Source organism: Myodes glareolus, chromosome 21, assembly GCF_982192425.1.
Source record: "Myodes glareolus chromosome 21, mMyoGla1.1, whole genome shotgun sequence".
NCBI classification, from domain to species: domain Eukaryota; kingdom Metazoa; phylum Chordata; class Mammalia; order Rodentia; family Cricetidae; genus Myodes; species Myodes glareolus.
The window spans coordinates 52,035,941-52,057,248 of NC_142046.1; the positions used below are offsets into that span (position 1 = coordinate 52,035,941).

The 21,308-nt window shown below is 46.0% G+C and overlaps 1 protein-coding gene across 1 annotated transcript in view; it reads left to right on the forward strand.

The window, feature by feature from the left end:
- The first annotated feature begins 348 nt into the window (after window positions 1-348).
- Cybrd1 (cytochrome b reductase 1) overlaps window positions 349-21,308 on the forward strand; it is a 32,672-nt gene continuing 11,712 nt past the window's right edge. The window contains exons 1-2 of the mRNA XM_048425938.3: window positions 349-618; window positions 16,536-16,744. Coding sequence (XP_048281895.1) covers window positions 432-618; window positions 16,536-16,744 — 396 coding nt within the window. The 5' untranslated portion in view covers window positions 349-431. The remainder of the gene's footprint in view (window positions 619-16,535; window positions 16,745-21,308) is intronic.

Below are 21,308 nucleotides of genomic sequence, written 5' to 3' on the forward strand. Positions count from 1 at the left end.
GGATTGCTTCTTCTCCCGTAACAAAGAGCGTGTGCCACTGCCGCCCACGCAAATAAGGAATCGAGGCGGGAAGAGTTCAAGGAAAGTGCTAGACTTGAGCTCCAAGCAGCTCTCCCGGTTAGGAACTGACCGAGACCTGACTCGCCCCGGGGGGTCGGATGCTTAGCCAGGTGGCAGCCACCGCAGTCAGAGCTCTCGGTGGCCGCGTGACTAGGGTGTATGAGTATGGGGCAGGGGGTACCGCCTCGGAGCTCGCTGCACCCCCCGGGAGGCCCCACAGCCTGTTACCCCGAGAAAGCTCCTCCCCCTCGGGCGGAGACGGCGCCGAGGAGTCGCCGCCCCGGCCCCGCCGCCGGGCCAGTACCCCGAGTCCGCGGCCGCAGCGCCGAGTTCTTCCGCAGTCTATAGCGGAGCATGGGGTGCTGACGGCCATGGAGGGCTACCGAGGCTTCCTGGGGCTGCTGGTGTCCGCCCTGCTCGTGGGCTTCCTGTCCGTGCTCTTCGTGCTCGTCTGGGTCCTGCACTACCGAGAGGGGCTTGGCTGGGACGGCGGAGCGCTCGAGTTTAACTGGCACCCGGTGCTCGCAGTGACCGGCTTCGTCTTCATCCAGGGCATCGGTACTGGGGCCCTCGAGGGGGAGTGGCGGGGTCACTGCGCGATGGGGATCCGGAAGCCATCGAGGATTCCGAATCCATGAAACTAGAGAAAGTTACTCCTGTGGGCGGGGAGGGCCTGCGCAGACAGGGGCTCGGAACCGCTGCTTTGTCGAGGCCTGCCCTTGAACTTCAGGTCTCAGAGGCAGAGACGTAGGCGGGGAGCTCGGATGCCCGCACAGCATCCTCAGCTGGAGCCAGAGGAGTCCTCTCCTCCACCCTCTCTCCTTGTCCTTTCCTCCCGAGCACCGGGCGCCTCAGGCATTCACGGCTGTTGCCTGGCTTCGCTCCACTTGTTGATGTGGCTAAAGTTCTGTGGCTGAGTTTCTTTTGGGCCCGTGGCCCCAAATCTGGGTGGGAGATGCGAGCAGGGCGTGGCCCCGAGGGATGACTGGCCACCCCCGGTTCGGTTTGCAGGCTGCAGTAGGGCAGCATGGACCCGTCGGTTTTCGTGTGTGTGTGTGTGTGTGTGTGTGTGTGTGTGTGTGTGTGTGTGTATGCGCGCGTGTTACTGTGCAAATGCCACATAACTGTCACCTTCAGCCAATGTGGCGCAGCACAATTTCACTTTTCCAAAAGGTGGTGACTGCGAATGCACTCAAAAAAGCAAAGCAGTTTTTCTGGAGTTAGTTCGCATTAACTAGTGGAGAGGCTCAGAACAGGTTCCAACGGGCTGGAACTTCCAGCATGGGCTCTGAACAAGTCACCTCTTCTCTAATATTGGAAGTCCCACACACAAGCAAACACAGAGAAGCGCTGGTTTCGCTCCTAAAAAAAAAAAATGTTTCTGTCTGTGTCGTTGCACCACCCGCTCCCTCCCCCCCCCCCCTTACGCTTTAAAGCGAAGCTACAGCCTCCAGCAAGTGTGGCCTGCCTTCTTCCACGGAAATACTAACGCTCAGCCTACCGAGGCTTCTCTAGTGTGAGGTCAGCATCCCAACCATTTCCTTGCAGTTAGTTCCCAGCTGTTTGGCCACCACCCTAAATTGAGAAAAACATATCCAAGTTCCAAGGTTCCAGCCACCAGAAACGCTCTTTCCTTCCTGGTGGAGCCCTTTTGTTTGGCCAGAGCTGTTAATATCTTCTGTTTAATCAAGTAGTCCCAGACATCTCTTCACGACATCCATCCACCCAGAACAGCCCTGGGTACCAGGAAACCCTTCAGTGACTTGGACTGTATTCTGTAGTTGCGGGTGAGGAAAAGGCAGTGCGTGTTGCCTGACATACCCAAGAGAAGACCGTCACAGAGGTACTAACATTATCGAGCATTTTTTCTGCCTGCACTAGATGCATTATTTAAGAATAAACAGACACGGAGGCGTTAAAGTCCCCGAGGAAGTAGAAGCTCTTCCAACACCTATTTTCCACGGTTGCCCCTGAACACTCTTCACTTATTCTGCTTTTATGGCAATATGCCCGGTTTCTGAAAAGTGGTCTTTTTAAGAAATCAAAACTTCATCTAAAAATACACTTCAAGACACTCCATTCATGTTGGAATCCATTTTACTCTTTCCCTAAAAGGATTTCTATTTTCTGGAAACTTCGGGCTTAATCTATGTACTTACTTTGGGGGTAAAAACATGTACGTGGAGATCGTGGAAATTTTCATCTGCCGCTCTTAGACAAGGCTCTTCTAAGCTCGGTCAGTCCATTTGTGCTGATGGCCCGCTGTCCGACAACGTTACCAATCCTGTTTATAAGAATCACAGGCTCGCGACCCGTATTAATCACACAATGCAGTCGATGGACGTAAACTAGCCCCTTTTCACCCATGCAGACACATGCAGTGTTCTTACTAGTTCTTCTGCACCGTGGCCCACAGTCCTCCTCAGCCCAGCAGTGGAAAGACCACACTACAAAGAGCGAACAGAGATGCTCTTCTCTTTAGAATGGTCTTGGATCCCCAGTAAATCCACTGGAAGGTGCAAGTTGGAGGTGCATTTACTATGCCTACCTCATGGCTTAGCCAATGTGCCCTGCAGAGCGCTGCTGTTCATATCCTTGTGGTTGAGTGTCTGGCTCTTTGCCACTGCCCAGGTCAAAGTCAGAGTAGATAGATCAAACTCAAAGTACGGTACAGAAAGCCACGGGGCTTTCATGCCACTGTAAAGTCAGAAACTATTGACCATCCTAAGTCCTCTAGGACATCTGAAGTTGACTTTAGAGGCCGTGAGAGAAACATGGGTCAAAGACTAGTCATGTTGTCCCAGGGCATTTTACTGCCTCGGGGGTAGACATTCTATGCTACAAGATGTTATATTTCTAATAGAAACTGTGATGTGAGCCATTCTGTAACGTGGGCATTTGGAAACGATGCGGGGATGGCTAACACACAAATCACTACTTTAAGTTTAAGATATTTTACGTGTGCATCTAGCAAACAGTAAATAATATTTGAAACGGTTAAGAATAAGGACAGGTCCTTCGGAACCTTTATGAATGAAATTAGCTGAAGGAAGGAGCTGCAAAGAGGGGGCTGGAGAGATGGCTCAGTTGTCAGAGCACTGGCTGCTCTTCCACAGGACCTGGGCTCAATTCCTAACACCCACTGGTGACTCCCAATCACCTGGGACTACAGTTATAGGAGATCCTAACCCTCTTCTGACCTCCGTGAGCTCCATGCATGCATGTGGTACACGTACACACATGCAGGCAAAATACACATTTAAGAAAAAAGAAGCCATAAGGTAAATCTTTCCTCTGTCCCCTACACATACCAGATATCCTTCGGGAAATGTATGTATCCCTAAAGTACAGCAGATTACAGAAGGTCTGAAACAAACAAATAACACTTGTTATGGTGTCCAGACTGGCCTGAGTTTCTGTGCTCAAGGGACCTTTTAGTTAGAGCACTGCAAGTCCTGGGACTACAGGTGCGTGCCACCGACTACAGGTGCGTGCCATCGACTGCAAGCGCATGCCACCGACTACAGGTGTGTGCCACCGACTACAGGTGCGTGCCATCGACTGCAAGCACATGCCACCGACTACAGGTGCGTGCCACCGACTACAGGTGCGTGCCATCGACTGCAGGTGTGTGCCACCGACTACAGGTGTGTGCCACCGACTGCAAGCGCATGCCACCGACTACAGGTGCGTGCCACCGACTGCAAGCGCATGCCACCGGCTACAGGTGCGTGCCACCGACTGCAGATGTGTGCCACCAACTACAGGTGTGTGCCACCGACTGAAGGTGTGTGGCACCTACTACAGGTGTGTGCCACCGACTGCAGGTGTATGCTACCAACTACAGGTGTGTGGCACCTACTGCAAGTGCATGTTACCGACTACAGGTGCATGCCACCAACTACAGATGCATGCCACTGACTACAGGTGTGTGTTACCGACTACAGGTGCTTGCTACCAACTACAGATGAATGCCACTGACTACAGGTGTGTGTTACCGACTACAGGTGCTTGCTACCAACTACAGATGAATGCCACTGACTACAGGTGCATGTTACCAACTGCAGGTGCATGCTACCAACTACAGATGAATGCCACTGACTACAGGTGTGTGTTACCGACTACAGGTGCATGCTACCAACTACAGGTGCATGCCACTGACTGCAGGTGTGTGTTACCAACTACAGGTGCATGCCACCGACTACAGGTGCATGCCACTGACTGCAGGTGTGTGTTACCAACTACAGGTGCACGCCACCAACTACAGGTGCATACCACTGACTACAGGTGTGTGTTACCGATTACAGGTGCACGCCACCGACTACAGGTGCACGCCACTGACTACAGGTGTGTGCCACCACTCTCTGCTAAATAAAATCTCCAACTAATGGGAAATCCAGTCATACTCTGACAAGAATGAGGAAGACTTGAGAAGAGGCTTTGTGTGCCTCTAAAAACAAGCGCTTCCTAGGAAATAAATACCTTGTGGGGAACTCGGAGAAATGGCCGTTGTAAAGAAGGGCGCAGAGTAAACAACCGAAAGCACCCCGAGAGGCAGCTGACGTTTGTAAAGGTTCAGCATGCTGGAATGGATTCTTCAGTGAAAAGTGGAAAATTCAGGCGTCTCCGCTAATGAAAAGAAGCCTGGGCAATTCTACACTCCTTCCTTTCTGTATGTGCAGCTCCTTTGGTGACAGAAGCTGAAGGGAGAGAAATTAAATAGCATAGTGATCTCAGGTTGGTTTCTGTGAGAGAATTTAATTACATTCAAGTAGCATTTAAAAGACTAACGGAAAGAGAGAGCGGTTATTAGAGGCAATTGCAATAGCCCTCCTAATGCAGCTGTAAGTGACCAAATTCCGAGATCACTTAAATATATTTGAAAAAGCTCATGGACTAAACCCTGGCAAAGAAGATCATGGTGAAAGTCCCCAGATGACTTCCCCAAGAGCCCTGGGGGAGAAGCCATGATAACAAAGTCTCCCAGCTTCTGGGAACTGGGGCTTTACAGAGAGTGAAGGGACAGCCCAAAGGACCTCAAAACATGTTTTTGTTTAAAAAACCGCATGTGAGTCACTTAATAATGGAACCAATAGAGTACTTTAAATACAATTATTTTGCTCCTGCTGGATCCTTAGTGCCTAGAAGTGAGTGATAAATCAGTCATTTTTTTCCTGATTTTTTTCCCCCTGTGGCATTAGTGAACCCAGGGTCTTGTTCTTGCTGGGCAAATGCTCTACTACTGAGCTGCATTCCAAGCCTCTGCTTGGAATATTTATTAGAAATATCTTTTTTTTTTCTGCGCCGGGAACAGATCCAGGCTTTTATACATGCCACTCAAGTGCTTTGCCACCGAGCTATACACCTGGCAATGAATAACTGCGGAATGAGTTACTCCTGTCTCCTCATTAATTTGATAGTAACCAAATGCAATTTTATAGCCTCCCATTTGTAATGATAGCAATAATGACAACAGCATCTAAAGTAAAAGCTCCATCCCTGTCGCCTAGTCATTGTTCAGCAGTTTAGAAACACCACTTAGCCAAAGCCAGGGAAGGAAGGAGTCCAGTCAGACTGGGGAAGCCTCTTTGTTCCCAGGCTCCCTGGCTGAGAGCCTCTGCCTACCTGAGTGCTTTCTGTGCTCCTCTCTCCTTGCCTGCACATCTGCCCGGCACTTCCCGCCAACCCACCCACTTCACACTGCTCGTTTCTTCCCCCATTGGCTTAACTCCAATATTTTATATCTGTCATCTTTTAAAAATCCCTACCCTTGAGTACAAACCTAAACAGAGAACTCTCAGCAGAGGAATCAAAAATGGCCAGAAGACACTTAAGGAAATGTTCAACATCCTTAGTCATCAGAGAAATGCAAATCAAAACAACTCTGAGATTCTATCTTACACTTGTAAGAATGGCCAAGATCAAAAACACTGACGACAGCTTATGCTAGAGAGGATGTGGGGTAAAGGGAACACTCCTGCATTGCTGGTGGGAATGCAAGCTGGTACAGACCCTTTGGATGTCAGTGTGGCAATTTCTCAGAAAATTAAGAAACAACCTTCCTCAAGACCCAGTAATACCACTTTTGGGTATATATCCAAAGGATGCTCAATCATACCACAAGGACATGTGCTCAACTATGTTCATAGCAGCATTGTTTGTCATAGCCAGAACCTGGAAACAACCTAAATGCCCTTCCACTGAAAACTGGATAAGGAGAATGTGGTACATTTACACAATGGAGTACTACACAGCAGAAAAAAAATAATGACATCTTGAAATTTTGCAGGCAAATGAATGGAGCTAGAAAATATCATACTGAGTGAGGTGACCCAGACCCAGAAAGACAATTATCACATGTACTCACTCATAAATGGTTTTAAAACATAAAGCAAAGAAACCAGCCTACAATTCACAATCCCAGAGAACCTTGACAACAATGAGGACCCTAGGAGAGTCATACATGGATCTAATCTACATGGGAAGTAGGAAAAGACAAGATCTCCTGAGTAAATTGGGAGCATGGAGACCATGGGAGAGGGTTGAAGGGGAGGGGAGAGGAAGGGAAGGGAGCAGAGAAGAATGTATAGCTCAATAAAATCAATAAAAAACCCCTACCCTTGGGAGCTGGCTGAATGGCTCAGTGGTTAGGAGCATCTATTGCTCTTATAGAGGACCTGGGTTCGTATCCCAGCACCCACATGGTGATTCACAACCATCTGTAACTCTAGTTTCACAAGGTCCAACACCCTGTTCTAGTCTCTGAGGTGACCAGGCACATATGTAGTACACATCCATACATGCAGGTAAAACACTCCCACACATAAAGTAACTAAGGAGCTAAGTAAATAAACCCTAAACACAAAACCCCAGCACCGTGGGCTCTCCCTTCTCTCCTGGCCACTGCCTCACTTTCCTGGGTACCCTTCCATAGAACTGAACTGTCTTTACGGCAGTCTACGATTCCTTTCCCCTCCCCTTTCTACACCTTCTCCAGTCAGTCATTTGAGAGACATCTGGAGCCACCACTGCAGGAGACCAGCTTGCTCAGTAGGGTAGGAGCCGGAGATTGCAGCTCTTCTCAACAGGCACCCCGGAAGCAACGGTCCCTGGAAGCTACCCACAGCTGTCCTTAGTCAGCCACACGCTCCTTTTCCCGGGTGACAGCTCAGATGCTAGGGGAGCATACCTGTGCTGGAGGGATCAGGATCACTTCATACCCCCCATGAACCAGCGTCTTCAGGATCCCCGCAAGGGTCTTGTGGCGGTTGAAAAATGGCTTCCAAAATATAAACCAGAATCCTAATCCCAGATACCGAGACTATGCCTCATTTGAAAATAGAGTGTTTGCAGATGTAATTAAGGCCCTCAAGCGAGATCATCGTTGGCTGAGGATAGGCTACACATTTGGTTACTGGCTTCCCTTTTAGAGGAAGGAGAAGGAGGTTAGAGACAAAGTCTCAGAGGGAAGGCCATGGCAGGATGGGGCAGAGATTGACCTGGTGTCTCCGCAAGCTGGGTAGCACCGTAAACCATGGGCAGTCTACTAAGAGACAAGCTGCTACAAGAAAATGGTGCAATGCACTCCCCCTCATCCTCCAGAGGAACCAACCTAGGCAACACCTTGATTGTGAATTCCTGCCCTTCAGATCTGAGGGAAAAAAATGTAAATTACATCTATTATTTGTGTGTGTGTGTGTGTGCGCGCGCGCACAGAGAGGTCAGAGAACATCTCACGGGAGTTAGCTCTTTTCTTCCACCACGTGGGTCTCAGGAACTGAACTTGGGAGATCAGGCTTGACTGCAGGCTCCTTTAGCCACTGATCCATGTTGCTGGCCCAAATTTTGGTTCTTCTTTTGTAATTATTTATTTTTTGTATGTGAGAGTTTTGCATGCCTACATACATGCATTCCATGTGCGTGCCTGGTACCTCAGGAGGTCAGAAGAGGTATCACATCCCCTGGAACTAGAATTACAGACACTGTGAGCTGTCCTGTGGGTTCCAGGAACTGAACCCAAATCCTTTGTGAGGGCAGCAAGTGCTCTTAACCACTGAGCCATTTCTGAAGACTCCAAGTTTTGGTTCTTTTAAACTGCTAAGTTTGTGGTAATTCGCCTCGGGAAACAAACACAAGATAAAACAATGAATGCTGCTCTCTGGGAAACCCAAAGTAATGCCATTCTCATCAAGAATTTATGGGGTTTTCATTGTCCCTCGAAGTATAGACATGGATCGCCAGCCGGGGGTTTTTATTATAAGTGGCATTACCTGATGCCGCTGGTAACAAGCGACTCTTTTATGAGGATCGGTGACGCCGGGTTACATCCTCATGCAGCTAAATACAGGCCTGCATGGAGAGCCGAGGACCGGCATGCAGAAGCCTGGCAAAGCAGAAGCTCCCACTTAGCAACAGCTATGTGGGGATGCCAGCCTGTAGCTGCCAGAGGCACCCATTTTTCCAACAAAGTGCAGATACTTAAAACCTGGTTCAAGGAGCCCAGAAAGAGACGGCTCAGGGTTAAGAGCATGTACTGTTCTTCTAGATGACCCGAGTTTATGTCCCAGCAATTGCTCTCATCAGGTGGCTTATGACTGCCTAGACCCGCAGCTCCTGAGGGATCCAACTCTTCTGGCCTCTGTGGGCATCCGCACTCACATACACATGCCCACACATAATTAAAAATGATAAAGACCAGAGAGATGGCTCCAAGGCTAACAGCACTGGATGCTCTTCAATAGTTCAGTTCCCATCCCAGTACCCATATGGCCGCTCCCAGTTATCTGTAATTCCAGTTCTGGGGCATCCAACACCCTTATATAGACATACAGGCACATGAAATAAAAAAATAAATAAAATAATAAAAAAATAAAAATGTCTTAACAGAAAAAACCTAGTTCAACCTAAAATTAAACAAGCCGAGGAAACAACCCCCAACAGTGTGGTGACGAACAAAATTCTCGAGTTCTAATCTGTATCCTCCAGATCCCTTCGAGGGTTTCTGTCTGGACTTCACAGCTTTTAAACTGTTCCTAGCCCAGCTTCGTCAATTTCCCTTTAACCATGACAAACTAGAAATCTTTCTCTCAGTCTTTTTCTTTCCCATGGAAACCTCCTTGAAAGATGAGAAGCTCAGTAATGACAGTCTTTGCTCTTTTCAGAGTTTCCTCTCTTCTTCATTCCGTTTCTTCATGCACTATCCTGTCCAGTTGATGGACATTTGTTTGTTTCTGACACAGGGTTTCACTTTGTAGCCCTGGCTTTCTGGAACTCACTATATAGACCAAGCTGGCCTCAAACTTGCAGTGATCCTCCTGCCTCTGTCTCCTGGGTGCTGGGACAACTGGTGTGTGCCATCATGCCCTGAATTGTGTGTGTGTGTGTGTGTGTGTGTGTGTGTGTGTGTGTGTGTATTTTAAGCAGCTGCTGTATGCCAAATAGTGTATAAAACTTTAAAACATGAACAGTTGGCTGGGGATGTAGATCATTGGTAGAGTCCGTTCTTAGCATGCCTTGGGTTCTATCCTTAGTATAGAAAGGAAGGAAGAGGGAAGGAAGGTAGTTTTGTCTTTTCTGTAAGTTGTTTCCATTTGATTTAGTTAGAGATGAGTAACATTTTTCTTTTAAAGAACGTATTTTATAACTGTGTATGGTGGTACATACCCTTTTCGTCCCAGCACTCAAAGGGCAGAGGCAGGAGGATCTCTGTGAGTTCAAGGCCAGCCTGGTCTACAGAGTGAGTTCCAGGCCAGTTGAGTGTAGGTTTGCACTGATCCTTTAATGTTTAGAACTGTCTGGGATCATCTGTTCGACTCCTCATTTGAACAATCATAAGCCTGGCCATGGTCAATCAACCAGGTTAAATCAGACCCAGTACTTTAATAGCCAATTTTCTAACACCATATAATACTGATGGACAGGGTTGAAGAGACGGCTCAGTGGTTAAGAGTACAGTCTGCTCTTCCGGAGGACTGGCGTTCAATTCCTAGCACCCATGCGGTGGGGTAACAGTGGCCTGTAACTCCACTGTCAGAGGCTCTAGCACCCTCTTCTGGTCTCCTCCGGCACTTCCTGCACGTGGTGCACAGATATTCATGCAGGCAAACTCTCCATACACATAAAATAAAGATAAGTAAAATATTAAAAAGGAAAAAACTACTCCTCAATATTAAAAATATCTAGCCAGTGGACGAATTCTTCCTGCCCCGATACCCTTTGCACATTTATTTGCTTGGAAGCGTTTGCCTTTGCGATGATTTCAGACATCTCACAGCCAGGATGCTGAGCCAAATCCCAGTCGTCCACATCACTCTCTGCACTTCAGTTTCTTGGAATTTGGCATGTTGCAAACTTTTGGTTTGTAGCCACGACAGGGTTTTTAAAGAGGGCTCTTTGCTTTTCTGTTTAAAGTTGAGGCCCTCAGTGTAGGACCGGGTAAACTGGAAAGTGAGTTCTAGGGATGGGTGATGCTGCCCTGAACATGTCAGAGGGAAAATAATACTTTATTCTAGTGGCAAGGAAAGCGTAAAGGCCCACCGTGTTTAAGGAGACTTCGTAAGTGATTTCAAATCCCCATGTGCTTCAGACTCAATGGTTTACTCTTAACTTACTGTTAAGTGGGCCCAAGTGTAAAAATGCTTTTTTACTTATTTGAAAGCCACATTTGATCTTATATAAAATAGCATTTGTGTTTGTAGTGTGGTTTGTCTTGAGATCTTGATTTGTGCATTTTTATCGATGTATATGTGGTATCTATATGCACACGTATGTGTTGGAGCACTTATGTGTGTATGTGCATGTGTGGCTGGAGGTCAACTTCAAGTATCTTTCTCTGTCTTTCCCCACCTTATTTTGTGGGATAAGGTCTCTCACTGAACCGAGACCTCACCAATTAGTGTGGACTGGCTGGACAGCAAGCGCCTGGGACCTGCCCCCAACCCCAGTGCCCAGAATGAAGTCCTTATGATGGCACATGGAGCACGTTATCCTGATCCACTCCTCCGGCTCCCAGTTTATACTTTTAAAAGAGGATTTGGGCAGGTGATACGGCTCAGTGTGTAGAGGTGCTTGCAGCCACGCTTATGAGTTGATCCCCAAATTCCATACGGTGGCAGAACTGACTTCTGAGAGTTGTCCTCCAGCTTACACACACACACACACACACACAGACACACACACACACACACACACACACACACACAAATAAATAAATATTAGAAAAGGACCTGTTGTAACAAAAACTGGTATGCTAGGTACTTTAACCTAACCATTTCATAATAATAAAGAAATATCATGTTGTATGACCTAAATATATTCAAATGTTCAAATATGTCTTACTTTTTTTTTTTTTGAGATAGGATCTCATTGTAGCTCAGTTTGGCCTGGAACTCACTCTGTAGCCCAGCTTAGCCTAGAACTAACAGAATCCTCCTGCCTCAGCCTCTCAGTTCTGGGAACGCAGGTGGGAGCCATCCTATCCAGTTATATCTTACTTTTTGAAAGAAGCAGGCAGAGGTAGCACACGCCTTTAATCCCAGCACTTGGGAGGCAGAGGCAGGCAGATTTCTGTGAGTTCAAGGCCAGCCTGGTCTACAAAGTGAGTACCAGGAGAGTCAGGGCTACACAGAGAAACCCTGTCTCAAAACCCCGAAATAGACAAATAAATAAATAAACAAAATGAAAAAAACCAAAATAAACATGAGACTTTTTATGTTTTGAGAATGCAGAATTAATTGCTTCTTAGTTAATTTTTTTTCACTGATACTTTGTGACTTCCCAATATGTGACAGGCACACGACATGTTTGTAGACATGTTTCTTCCTTCATGAGTCACAAGGTTTAAGCATAGAAGAACTATGATCGGATATTTTCTACATCTGGGGACTCATCTGCCCCCTAAGCCCTCTGTTCTTACCTGAGCTCAGTTTGACAGACTCAGGCTTTTCATGTGACACACACTTGCACTTGTCGATGGGAGGAGAGCTGGCGCCAATCCGGAGATCACCTCCTACAGAATGAACATTTTCTTATATCCCTGAGTTTCAATTATGCAACTAGGCTCTCATAAATTTTCTAATAACTTGGCTGTATTTCCATCTTGACAGACTTGAGAAGAATTACATGCAGTTATGAAGTCCCCCTCCCATTCCTCCTCACTTTTTACTATTTTCTCCCACCCATTGCTTTCCTCTGAAGGCTCTTGAAAGCGTCTTTCTCGTGCCTTTCATGTTCCTCCCATTTCCTGGAGGGAGCGGCCCTTCAGGTCAGAGCCGCCAGCAGAATCCTTGCGTCACACCACTCCTGCCCCCTCTCCTTCCTTCTCACCGAATCTCAAGAATAGAGTCTAGGCAGCTGTGCTGAGCAGCAGCTGGTACCCTCCACGCTCTAGGCAGTTTTACAGCTGCTAGGAGTGGCTTCTTGTTGAAAAAAATACGTGGTCTGATTTGTTAAGATCACCCAGTTTTGCTTAAACTTATGGTATTTTGGATATTTATATATTTTTGGGAAATGTGTAAACAGCATTTGAAAATACATTTCCCGCCACCCTTCACTTGTCCAGAGAGCCTTTCGAACACTCTCAGCCGTGCAGCAGAGTTTCCGGGCAGCCTGGACAGATGTGGAAAACCCCTTGACTCAGTCGCTTAAGTCCTTCACATCAGCCGCCTGTGAAGGGTGGACCCTAACTGGCTACGGGGTTCTCAAGCTTATAAAAACACGTTTTACCATTAAAACTCCAAGGAATCCTTTTAACCACACAGAAAACACCACACACACATACACACACACGAGCGTGTGCGCACACACACACACACACACACACACACACAAGTCCCTGTGCCCTGACCACATAGATTACATACATTAAGATTAGGGACAACATAAAAAAAAGTAAGCTAGAACTTATAGCTGATGAGAATCCTAACTGGAGAGGAAGCAATAGAAGAGACGGAAAAGTATCACAAAGACTCGGAAATTATGATTGTCTGGGTCTATTTGGATCAGTGGCAAAAGCACACATCCCACTTCAGGACTGCCTGGAGCCTTCCCCCTAGGAAAATCATGGGAGCTTTGCTGGTAACCAAGGCCATCAGCGAAGGGTTAAATATTCTCGGTTGCTGTCACTCCTGGAGAAAGGACATTAGTGTGCAGCCAGTTTAAAACTACTTACCACCCAAGAGCTGAGGCAGGAGCATTCCTTGCGGTCAGGAGCTCAAGAGCAGCCTGGGGAATGACAGTGAGATCCTGTTCTAAACAAAGCAACAACCCACAAAACAAACAGACTTTTGCGTGAATGCAAATGGCTTAAAACTCAAGTTTTGAGCCAGGAGTTAGTAGCATGAGGTTGGTTTCAGTTTTATGTGAAGTTTTGGCACATTCTTCTATGTCGCCTGTAGCACTGGGAAGAATAAAATGCTTCACTGGAACTTCAGTTGTCTCTGAATGTTTGAAACGTGTGTGTGTGTGTGTGTGTGTGTGTGTGTGTGTGTGTGTGTGTGTGTGAATGACATTAAACCAGGGAATTAATATGTAATTGCCCCGTCTCTGCTTCCCCATGTCAGTGCTGGGAACCGAACCCAGGACTTTGTACATGCTAGACAATTGCTCCACCACTATATATATGATATATATATATACACACACACATATATACACACATATATGTATATATATATATATATCACTGAGTTTTATCTCCAGTGATTTTATGTCTTTTTACATTGTACATTTTCTTTTTTTTAAAAAAAGATTTATTTGTTTATTATGTGTACAACATTCCTTCCATGTATGCTTGCATGCCAGAAGAGGGCACCAGATCTCATTATAGATGGCTGTGAGCCACCATGTGGTTCCTGGGAATTGAACTCAGGACCTCTGGAAGAGCAGTCAGTGCTCTTAACCTCTGAGCCATCTCTCCAGCCCCCTACATTGTACATTTTCACTTAACTAATTTTACTATTCTCGGATCACACAGACTGTAAAAGACCTCATGCTGTAGACTAAAGGCCACGGAGTCATGGGGTAGGGGTATCTACTCCCCATGATTATACAAGCTGTGGCTCTAAATCCATAAAGGAGAAAAAGCAGGAGGAGAGTAAACTGGTGTTTGAGCTGACAGTAATTTGGTTTCTAGATTTTGGTCAGTTTGCTGGAAGAGCTTTGTGTCCATTTACTTTCAAAAATGTTGTGGGTCTCTCACAGAAGTAAGTAGACGTGGAGAAACCTGGATCAGGGCAGTAAGTCACATTGAAGCCAGTGTCCTGTTTGTGATGTCCCGGGTAAGCAAGATGTCCGGAGGACCTGGAAGGAGAGGGTTGAGAGCTTTCTGTATGTGTTTGCACAGTTACATGCGAGTCTACAGTTAGCTCAAAGTGAGACTTTGGAAAACATTCATGGACCTTCATACTGTGAGGCTGTGTTAGGGTCTAGGACACAGGAGAGAAATAGCAAGACATGGATATGCTGAGATGAAATGAAGTGCCTTGAGCAAGCTCAGCAGTCTACGGTTCTGTAATAACTGGCTTCAGGAGAGTCTCCATGTCCTCTTATGATCCATCAGCAGTAAGCATGATTTTATTATATTTGTTTAGTCTCTCTGTGTGTATGTATTGTGGAGGTGTGTGTGTGCCAGGGCACAGTGGTCCAGATTAGAGGACAATTGTGGGTTCTGGGGATCAAGCGCAGGTCATCAGACTTGGTGGCAAATGCTTTGCCCTTCTGAGCGACCTGACCGGCCCTCAATCAAGATTTTTATAAAGTATCTCCATAAGTATTGACCAGTAAGTGACAATCCCTTGGAGTTTGGGTCAAGTAAAAGAAATGCTGTCCTCTTGGGGAGATCTGTCAGGTGTTGGGACGGGACCGCAGGATGGGACTCACGGTATCCTGCAATGAAACCTTTAGTGAGGTTGCATTCTCCTCTATCTTTGTGGTTTCAGGTGTGTTTCTCCTCTCAGAAATTTCAGGTGTGTTTCTCCTAAGAAATTTTAATATATCCAAATCATATTGGCTTTTGATAGTATGATCTTAGAGCATTTAAAATTTTTTCTTTTACATTAATTTGTGTGTATGAATGTCTGTTGTATGTATGTATCTATCTATGTATGTATAAGTGTGTATGTGTATGTATGTATGTGTACCATATACATGGCTGTTACACAAGGAGGTCAGAAGAGGGCGTCAGATCCACTAAACTGTGTATTACAGATGGTTGTGAGCCACCATGTGGGTACTGGGAACTGAAACTGAGCCCTCTGCAAGAGCAGTAAATATTCTTAACCATGAGCCGTCTCTCCAACCTAAGAAATTTTAATATATCCAAATCATATTGGTTTTTGATGGTGTCAGGTTCCTTTTCCTTACTTCCTGGAATGAAGAAAGTACGTGGCCCATGACTGATGGAGTGAGGCCCATCTTCCACGGAAGTAGTATTCAGAATTTTCAATCTGCCGCGTGTTTCCAAATAGAATTTTCCTGACATGGATCAGATAGGCAGAGAGGGGCTGTTGTCTTCGTGACAAATTAACAAAAAGCTAATTGTGTGCTGGTTAATGTGGACAAAGTATTTTAAGGCTTTTTATTGAATTTGGTATATATTCCGAGAAGTATACATGAAGCAGATGCACTGTTTTCAGTGTGTATTATTCCGTATTCCGTAGTGCGGATCTGTAAGAGAAGACTGCACTTTCTGTTCCCAGCCGCCCAGACCCAAATAACCACACAGAAACTATATTAATTACAACTCTGTTTGGCCAGTGACCTATGTGTATTCCTAGCTAGCTCTTACGTCTTAAACTGATCCATTTCTATTAATCTATGTATCATCAGAGGCTGTGGCTTACTGGTAGTGTTCTGGCATCTTTCTTCTTTGGCAGTTACATGGGGTCTCCTCCACTCCGCGTTCTCTCTCTCTCTCTCTCTCTCTCTCTCTCTCTCTCTCTGTCTCTCTCTCTCTGTCTCTTTCTCTCTCTCTCTCTCTCTCTGTTCGGATATCCTGCCTGGCTAAGCCATTGGCCTAAACAACTTTATTCATCGACCAATAAAAGCAACACACATACAGAAGAACATCCCACATTACGGGTCTCTTACTATCACATGCATTGGTGATAGACATGTGGGCTACTCTAAGTGGTGGGCTAACAGTGGTGTGTGTTGGGGAATGGATACATCTATTTCTTTGGGGTATACACTCAGGAATGAAACGGCAGCACAAGAGACTGAGAAGGGGTGCAGAGAGAAGGGGAGGCTGGGAGAAGCAGAGAGAAGGGGAGGCTGGGAGAAGCAGAGAGAAGGGGAGGCTGGGAGAAGCAGAGAGAAGGGGAGGCTGGGAGAAGCAGAGAGAAGGGGAGGCTGGGAGAAGCAGAGAGAAGGGGAGGCTGGGAGAAGCAGAAACCAAGGGAAAAGTCCCTGAAAAGAAACTGTCCAGCGGGTCAAATGGTTTGCTTTGTGTTGATTTCTAAAATACGTTGCTTCCTTAGCCATCATCGTGTACAGACTGCCATGGACCTGGAAGTGCAGCAAGTTCCTGATGAAATCCATCCACGCGGGGCTAAATGCCGTGGCCGCCATCCTCGCCATCATCGCCGTCGTGGCTGTGTTTGATAACCACAACGTCCAAAACATCCCCCATATGTACAGTCTGCACAGCTGGGTTGGGCTGACCGCCGTCATACTCTACGTCCTCCAGGTCAGTGTCTTGCTGTGTATATAAACAAAAGGAAAGCAGCCCGGTGACTGTCTAGTGTTCTAAACTTACTCTTTCATCTGTGTCCAGAATAACCCTTGCCACGAGGGGGCAATGAACCTCAGAATTCACAGCCCAGGAGCTCAGATGTATGATTTATCTTTTTGACACCCGTCGGTAGGAAAGTCATTGGCTCAGCAGTTAAGAGCAATGCTTGCTCTTTCCAAAGGTCCTGAGTTCAATTCCCCGCAAACACATAGTGACTCACAACCATCTGTAATGAGAGAATGAGAGGTGGGACGTCACCATCTCCTGACATCTAGACTAACATCACCCAGGCTTCTCTTCCGTGTTCTGAATCAACTAGCCTAGGTGGGCGTTATGTGTTTCTTTACCACATTCTCCGCTGCATTTTTAGGTTAACCTTTTCTAAGTGATAGCACTGATATTTTTTTGCAAGATTTCAAAGGCATGATGATCTTTTATTTACTCTTTGCATGTATTTTGTTAAAGGTATGTATTCTGAAAACATTGTACTGAAATGAAATTTAATGGCATGTGATACTCAGCAGTTTTATGTCACAGAGTAAAAAGCTAATGTTCTGTGTTTTTTGGGTCTTCGCCACTTTGTTGAAAAATCTTGGCAAGCGGTATTGATTTATTGTCCTTCCTTGTTAGTTAGCAGAATGCATATTCAGCTTCCTGGTTGGGATATCATTGTGAGCTTCATTTTTCTATGACTACAGAGTGAGACACTAGAATGGGCACATACCACCCTAAAGCTTATCCTAAAATAAATGACCCCTTTAAAAAGCAGGGCCACTTAACAGACATTGGCCATTTTTCTTCTAAATGAATATACGTCTTTTCAAAGCCTTGAATGGTGATATGTTGTCATTAAATAATGGTTACTCTCTTGAGACACTCTTGGTTCTTTAGATCTGTTAGCCGTCCTGGAGTTATGGGACTGGAATGGAAAGGAGCCAGGCAGGAGAAAGATACAGAAAAAGTTCTGCATCCACTGTGATCTTCTCAATCAATGAGGAAAACAGCTCTAGTTGGATAGCAGAATCTCGCTCAGATCACTGAGTCTGGCTTAAGCTATTGAGACTCAAAGCCCACCCACAGTGACATGCTTCCTCCAGCAAGGCCACGCCCACTCCAACAGAGGCCACACCTCCCAACAATGCCTTTCCCTATGAGGCATGGGGTCATTTCCATTCAAACCACCACAAATATATCAGAGAGATACCATGTTACTCAAAGAGAAAAATTGATATAGAAATCTTTCCTCCTTCAATTAATATCTATGCTTAACATAATTTTCAATGTAAACATAGTGAGAATCATAAAAATTGTTATGTAGAAGAATACATATCCAAAATAATCAAGAAACTTTTAAGGAAGAAATGAAAGGATACCTTCGTTGTTTCAAGTGAGTTAATCTGCAAACAGAACAAACACAGAAGGACCAGAGAGGCTGGAAAAGACCGAGTATGTATAAGAACTTTTCCATGTTATTCTAACACTTATTTAACAGATTCTATGCATTTAAGAAAACCAAACCTACCATATCACACAATAGGAAAAAAAAAACCTAGATTAAGGTTCTGTTGGGGAATTTTATTTTATGGTGTGTTGCTTTTGTTTATGCTGCATTTGTTTAGCTCTGTGAAGCTGTGATTCTTTGCCTGTCTAAAACACCTGATGGTCTAATAAAGAACTGAACAGCCAATAGCAAGGCAGGAGAAAGGATAGACAGGGTTGGCCTGCAGAGAATATAAATAGAAGGAGAAATCTGGGCAGGGAGGGGAAGGAGGAGCAATGAGAGAACAAGAAGGAACGTGTCAGGGGCCAGCCACCCGGCCACCCGGCCACCCGGCTACCCAGTCACCCGGCCACCCAGCTACCGAGCCACCCAGCCACCCAGCTACCCAGGCCCGGCCACCCGGCCACCCGGCCACCCGGCCACCCGGCCAGTTGTGGAGTAAGAATGAAAGTAAGATATACAGAAGCAAGAGAAAGGGGGAAAAAAAGCCCAGAGGCAAAAGGTAGTCGGAATAATTTAAGAAAAGCTGACAAGGAACAAACCAAGCTAAGGTCGGGCATTCGTAACTAAGAATAAGCCTCTGTGTGTGATTTATTTGGGAACTGGGTGATGGACTCTAAAGAGCCAAAAGAGTAAAACCTCATAGAACAAGGACCTAAATGCAAAAACCAAGACAAGGAAAAAAGAAAAAAAAATGTGTATAGTCTGTGTGGTATAAGACAGGGGATGCCAGAAGGTTGGTAAATAAAATCCAAAAGTCATATAGGGTAAAAATGCATATTTACTACATAGTTTTTTTTTTAATGTATGTGACGTAAGGCATCAAAGTAAACAGAAAAGACTCAAGCGTTGCGGGAATAATTGCATGTCATGTGTCAATGGGTAAGCAATGCTAAATGTTAATAATAAAAAATGAACCAAATAGGAAAGACTTGGGGCCATTGAGACAGCTCAGCAGATGCTTGCTACCAAGCTCAACAAGCTAAACTGGATCCCTTGGGTCTACATGCTAGAGGGAAATGACTCCCGTGGGTTGTCCTCAGACTGCTCATGTGCATTGTGGCACATGCTTGCCCGTGCGCTTGAGCTGTTTTGAGAGACTGCATCTTGGTTTCTCACGATTAAACCGACCCATTCCGCCGTATTCCTAGAAGAGCTGGAGCCAGCTGGTAAGAAGCCACTAGAAAGCCAAGTCAGTTGTCTAACTCTTCAGACAACTGGTGCAGCAGAAAAGCACTTCTGAGCCCAGAATGCGGAACGCCAGAATCCAAACTGTTCTGAGTTGCAGCAAAGGGAAAGGACTGTGCTCGGAGCCATACTGTGTCTGCATGGAACTGCGTCTGCATTGGATCTTACCCATTTCACCACCAGAAGGGTGGCATGGCTCGACAAGCTTACCAAAGAAGTAAAAGAGGCCAACTCAGCAGGAAACAGAGCAAACAAAACAAACACAAACCAAAAACGGAGCCTGGACCTGTAACTCCCACGTACTCAGGACTCTGAGGCAGGAGGATCATTAGTACAAAGCTAGTCCTGGTAACATAGTAAGACATTGTTTCAACTAGGAAAATAAAAGAGGGCTGGGGATGCTGTGGCAGATCGTTAGCCTAGCATGCGTGAGGTCACTAGGTGAAATCCGCAGAAATGAGAAATCAGTTTTCACTTCCTGGCAGAGACAGCATCACCGTGAGTGCTGGTCCCTGCGGCCACCACTTTTGTGGGGAGGACAGGATACCTCAGTCTCCAAGAGCCACCGCTTTGGTCTTAGCCGCATTGCTGCACGCTTCCCCATGCGCTTCCCCATCAAGGTCCTCCTCCTGAATGACGTCATCTTTATGAGGTCAGTTTGTGCTCCTCCAGTTCAATGCAAGGAACAATGCTAGCCCAGAGGATGAAGAGGAAGAAAGATTTTTAAGATTAAATGTTCTGCTGGGGCTTGAGTTCAGCACTGTAAAATCAGGGTTTGCCTGCCAAACAGTTGATGTCTGGGTTGTTTGATTAACAAACTAGAAGACGGCAAACAATAATACCTACAACAGACTGATGGGCTGTGAACATTCCAAGCCCAGGATTCTTTACGCCCTGTGAGATTTAGCCTCTAGGACTTTAAAATCAATCTCGTTTGTACACATATGCATGTGTATACAGAAGTTATGAATCACTATAATTATAGGTACGTCTGTGGTTTCACAGCCTATCTAGTTCCGAAAACAGGGGCCCCCCTCCCTCTACCCACCTAGTCTTGATCACACATTTCTGAAGCTGCTCCTGTCCCTAGAAGTCCCCAGGTCTTCTTTTCCCCTGGAGTCTTCTTTTCCTCGCTTTCTGATTTTGCTTTATACTTTTACCACATTCTGTGAATCAGCGGATGAACACACAATAGTAAATGCGTTGTTCATTGTGGTAGAGCAGATAAAAAGTGGCTTCCATAGTCTTGGGCATTTGAACACTTGGCCCCCCCAGCTGGTGGCACTCTGGGGGGAGGTTTGGGTGGCGCACAGCCTTGCTGGAAGAAGTACGTCACTGGGGACAGGCTTTAAGATGAAAGGCTTCCCACCATGTCTTGCTCACTCTCCCTGCTTGGTGCAAGGCTTCAGCTGTCCCTGCCACCATTCCTGTCCTTCCCTGCTTTGCCTACCCATCGTGATGGACTGAACTCTTATCCCTCTGGAACACTCAGCCAAAATAAACTCCTTGTTACTACGTGAGTTACTTTGTTCATTTTATGACATCAACAGAAAAGGAACTACTACGTCCATGTGGCCTCTTTAGTTACTTTCAAAAATATTTTATACTATGTTCCAAATCAAAGTGCAGTTTTTACTTGATTTTTGATTTGATTTTTTTTTATTTTACATGTACGAGTGTTTTACCCGCACGCATATATGTGCACTGTGAGCATGCCTGCTGCCCTTGGTGGTCAGAAAGGGGCATCAGAGTTCTGGAACTGGAGTTATGGATGGCTGTGAGTCACCATGTGGGTGCTGGGGACCAAACAGGTTCTGTGCAAGAGCGCTT